Source organism: Nansenia antarctica (genome assembly GCF_963989245.1).
Source record: "Nansenia antarctica genome assembly, chromosome: 1".
In the NCBI taxonomy this organism is placed as follows: Eukaryota; Metazoa; Chordata; class Actinopteri; order Argentiniformes; family Microstomatidae; genus Nansenia; species Nansenia antarctica.
This window is the reverse complement of record NC_137674.1, coordinates 13,729,280-13,734,468: the sequence shown is the minus strand read 5'-3', so window position 1 is coordinate 13,734,468 and position 5,189 is coordinate 13,729,280. Positions and strand designations below refer to the sequence as shown.

General features: G+C 50.6%; 1 protein-coding gene across 1 annotated transcript; it reads right to left on the bottom strand.

The window, feature by feature from the left end:
- Positions 1-613: 613 nt before the first annotated feature.
- On the bottom strand, positions 614-4,783 carry cep68 (centrosomal protein 68; the record flags this gene model as incomplete). Its single annotated transcript, XM_080531025.1, has 7 exons — positions 614-777; positions 1,148-1,244; positions 1,415-1,537; positions 1,969-2,174; positions 2,305-3,646; positions 3,863-4,214; positions 4,758-4,783. 7 exons carry the CDS (start codon positions 4,781-4,783, stop codon positions 614-616), a joined length of 2,310 nt encoding a protein of 769 aa, XP_080387151.1.
- Between the last annotated feature and the right edge of the window lie 406 nt (positions 4,784-5,189).

Genomic DNA, 5,189 nt, shown 5'->3' with positions numbered 1-5,189 from the left:
ACATCGAAACTCACATCAGAACAAAAAGAAAGAAAGAAACATTCCGTCCAACAAGGCCAAATAGAAAGGCGGGTAGGTTTGTTTTATGCCGTCACAACAAGGAAGTGTCTCACTAATGGGCTAGGAGGACAGAGACATCTCATACCAACTAAAATTCTGTTTGTCATAGGCCTACTGTAACTGCTTGCAAAATACCCAAAACCCGTATTAATTCTTAGAAACTCGTGCCGACCCAAACATAATAAATAGGCTGTTTCTATTGGAGCAGAAGGACTACGGGGAGGATAAGCTTTAATTAACATACATTTTAAAAGCACTTAAATAATAAAACATGAGTCAAATCTAGTGGTTCTCCAGGTCCTAGTGACCGTTGAGTCAAGGGGTCAGTGATGTCATTTCCTTAAAAGGAGAGGAAGGATCTTTCCTTTCATCAAAACTGCTCCACCAACCTGCCCTCCCATTCAGGCTTCATTGCTGAAAGAGAAAGAGGAATGCGTCTTGTGTCTTTAATGTACCAGATCGATGGCCCAAGTGTGGGGACAATGAAGCTTTTCTGAATCAGACTCCCTGGACCTCCATCCTCCCGGGGTCCCCTGCACCAGCCTCCTCTTCTTCACAGGGCTCCGTGTCCCTGGTCTGGGGGAGCCGAGTGGGCCCGGGTCAGACTGTCCCGGGTCAGACTGTCCATGGCTGAGAGGATAGAGGAGAAGAGGTGCTCCGCGTGGGTCTCAAGCGCCCGCGCCTGCCTGTCTATAAGAGCTAGGGTGTCTTTCAAAACTGGAGGAGGGAGGAGAGAGAGAGAGACCATGGGGGTGGGACAAAAGGGAGAAATAGGAAGTGAAAGAGAAATTGGTCAATTCGGTGGTATGTCTCACAATCAACCTCCAAACATTCCTTCCTATTGGCCTGTGACATGTGACAGTTTGGGATGGGAGGGAAGGGGGAGAGAGAGAGAGAACATAACCTCAACACAGCACTCTCTCAGTTATGCATGCATGGCCGCATTCTCCACACACTGCGTTTCCTGTTTCAGACAGAGGAGAGGACTGCGGGTATAGAGTTACCATGGTCAACCAGAACATCCCTACTACAGTGTGCCACTGCTCTCTGTACAACACTGAGGCGGACCTGAATCTTGAAGCCTCACCTGAAGATGTGGAGTTTATACAAGCCAGGAGGAGCTGTCCACTCTGCAGTACAGAGGTGGTTAGTGGCTGGTGGGCTGTTACCTCCCTCTGAAAGCACTGTGGAGGGAGGGAGGGAGAGAGAGGTGGGGGGGAGAAAGAAAAAAGGAAAGGAGAAGAAAAGATTGGGAATGAGGTGGTATAGATGAAGGCATTGTTAGATGGACTGAGACTTCCTAGTCTGAGGCACACACAGCTACTGCTACCTTTGACCTTTGACCACCACTGACCTTATAATCCGCCAAGGACAACTTGACGCTCTCTAGGTCCGCAGAGGGCGGAGTCAGCACCTCCATCCTCGCCACCACCGTGTACAGCCATTGGATGAGCTCCTCCAGGTTAGAGCAGAAGGTCTGACGGGTCATAATAACATCATCAGTCCTGGGATTCACTTACCACGGCAACCAACCAAGCCCCCACAATAGTTGGAATTCATTATCAGTTTATTCATTGAGAGATGGCGGACTAAATGCTGCCGGCGTTGCATGTATATGTATTGAATATATTCATATGGATAGACTATCGTACATATTCAAGTTAACTGCCAACCGTGCATCACCGTGCCAACCGTGTTTCACCATCTTGTGAATAATCACCTGACTTCACATAAAAAGTCCTGCACCTTCCTCTCATCTCATCTGTATTGTATTGTATTCAATTGTATTGAGTTGATTTGTATTGTACTGCATTGTAACAGATCCTTACCATTGTAGTTAGAGACCTGACTCCCCAGCATGACCCCCCATGACCCCACCATGTTGATAATGTGACAGGGTGTCTGTACCTGGATGTGCTGCATCAGGGAGTCCCTGTGCCCCTGCTCCCCCTGGTTCCTGGCCTGGGCCTCAGACAGAGCTAGTCCACTCAGCTGCTCCACCATGGCCTCCACCTGCCTCAGGCTGGCCCTGCTCACTCCCCTGCCTGCAGCCCCTGCCTCCACCCTGGGGTCAGGACCTTCCACTGCCTGGGTGGAGGCTCCACTGTGGGCCGCTGCAGAGAAAATAAATGTTTAAGACCAAAGACACAATATAATGCCTGTAAGGGATGTGTCATTTGATATATTGTGTCTTTGTATGCAAAATGCATGACGAGCAGAGCTTGAACACTTCAATTCTCGTACCTTTACTGAAGTATTGAAGTGTTTCAAAAATGGACACCTCCTTCTTCTTCTCCCCCTCTTCTTCTTTCTCCTCTCTCTCCTCTGCTGCGTTTCTTCTTTCTTCTCTCTCTTCCTCTGCGTTTCGTCTCTCAGCCAGTGTCACGGAGGACTGGAGGGAGGTGCTGCCCCTCACCAGAGACTCCCAGCTGGCTGTGACAGGCTGGCTGAGCTGGGCCGTCACCTCCCTCACCTGCTGGGACAACACTTGGAACTCCTCCAGCCTCTCTGGGAGAGGCCAGAACTCCTCGTCCAACTCCCCTCCTCTCAGGCTCCCCGGCTGGGGAAGGACACTTGTGGAGCGGATGAAGGTGGTTGAGGAGGTTGAGTGGGATAACGCGCCGTGTTGGCGGTAGTGGTAATCGCCGCCACCCCCAACCCAACCACAGTCCAGACTCTCCACGGAGAGACCGATGGGGTCCGCCGAGGAGGAGGGGCTACTGGAGAGAAGACCGTCAGAGGATCTGGAGTGTGAGACTCTGTGTAGATCGGACGACCTTTGAACTCCACCCGACGGCCCCCTCTCCCTGATCCTGCCAGTCCCCGCCCCCAACGTGCCACTCAGGGAAAAGTCCAACCCTGATAGGCTGGTGGAGCTGCAGAGGCGGTCCAGCTCGATCCCTGAGTCCTGGATCCCTGGGTCCGTCTGGGGCAGAGACCTACCTCCCATATCTGACGTATCCCACCCACCAGACACCCTGCCAGGCCTCAGGGGGTACGTGTAGTCCAGGAGGGTCTGGTACTCCTTATCCGGGTCCCAACCTGGGGAGCGTCTGTCCGGGGAGGGGGGCAGGGAGCGAGGGATGGCGCAGGCCCAGTAGCTAGCCTGGTGGGGGGTCATGGTGTGGAGGGCCAGGGCGGAGCGGCTCTGGGAGGAGCCTATTGAGGAGCCCATGTTAAGGTGTATTTCCCCTCCTCTCAGCTCTGTCCTGCTTGGCCTGAAGGAGTGTGAGTGGGGCGTGTAAGATGAGGGGGAGAGGGGAGACAGGGGGGTGGAGGTCCCTCTTGGGCTGAGGGGTAAGGGGAGGGTATGGAACTCCCTGGGTGGGCTGGAGTGGCTGTGTCGACCAGGCCTGTTGCCCACGTAGGGCGAGTCGAAGGCGGGCTCCTCGTGGGACAGCCAGGCCCGGAGGTCAGACACACGCAGAGGGTTGTGGAGGTCCTCTCTGGAGGCTGAGAAGGTCAACAGGTCTGCCTGAGAGGGGTTATGGCTGTCTGGGTTCTCCTTATCGGCCCGTCTGGTGTGGAAGTCTGTCTCTCTATGACGATGATGTGCTTCATTTCTGCTACCACTCCACTGCTGCTCCTATGGTGAAGGGATAGGGTTATGTGTAAAGAATAGTCATCTTAAGCTAACATGCAATGATAATTGTTACCATCATGATGATATGACTAGTGGCAATGCAGATAGTAGTCATTCTTTTAAATTTGCAGTAGTGGGACAGTAGTAGTTTCTAAGCATTTAATTTATTTCAGAACATTAATTACAGTTATGTAATTATGCTTCCACGTGGTGCCTGACCTTTTTAGGGTGCTCCTGTAGATGTGACGTCTTCAGAATGGAGGTCTGCTGTTCTGAGGTGATCAGTGGTTTCCTTACAGAGTACTGCCTCCTATCGCTCATATACCTGGAGGTGGGCGCCATGCTAACACTCTTCTTGGGACCCCCCCTCTCCGTGTCCCCTATCCCCTTGTACCCTATTTCCATATCCCTGTCCCTGTCTTTGTCTTTGAAATACTGGGATGAGGAAGTCGTTGTCCCTGTCCCACTGTGGATAAATTCTGGGATCCGGGTCTTCCATCGCCTGCTGCAGCCCTTGGGTTCCATCGGAGAGAGGGATGCTGGGAAGGGCCGGTCAGCTGCCAGCACCGTGCTTATCGGCCATGGTGCACTGACGCTTCATGTGTCTATGGCGACTGCTGTAATGAGATAAATAGTCACTGAGGAAGTGGAAGGAAAGGGAAAATAAATAAATATCAGATTGAAATGAATATGTATAGGGGTCTGTCGTTGTCTCACATCACAAGTCGCTGTTATAGCCTAACCTTGCTTCCCTTGAACTATTAACTCCAGTTTGGATGGAGTCGTAAGACATTGAGAGGGGGCTGTTTCTGAACAGTACTGCAATGATGTAAACCTCTAGATGCTTGTTGTGTAGCCTACTGGTAGGACTATGTGTTTTGTCATGAGGGTTGGCAGACATAGGAGTGAATGAGTATAAGGATGTTCATTGGTTCCATGTGAGTGTAATGATATGTTGACTATTGGCTGCCTCACCCCACTGATCTCATTAAGACTGCATGCTCAGACTTGCCTGTGTCCACTGAACCAGCAGACACAACCAGGAACACTGGCCTTTGTGCACACCTATGGTGTGGGCTACTTTAGAGCCTAGCTACAGCCATACTACTCTCACTTGCAAAGGCTCATGGACTCTACCATTCTATACAACCATGTAAACACACTCAGCCTAGGCTAGCCTAGCATTAAGCTACAGCCACCAGACTTGTGGTAATATTCATAAATATTTTGTTTATACATCAACATTGAATAGCTAATAGTGCTATCTTAGGTAATTATTATGACAGATATTATTCCTGTTCGAATGGCATACTAAACAAGCTAAAAGAAAACAAATTGTTTTGTGAAATATTATATACACATGTCACAGTCAGCCAGTCAGTGTGTGTATCTAAAGAGACAGCTGCTTGCTTTTCTCATAGCCTCTGGGGTGTGTCTAGTTTCCATGGCAAAGGCATAGAGGTTGGCTCGAGGACACTGATCATGAAGGAGCTGTCAATCAAAGCGCACTACAGAACAAAGACCTACGTAGAACATTCACCGGTAC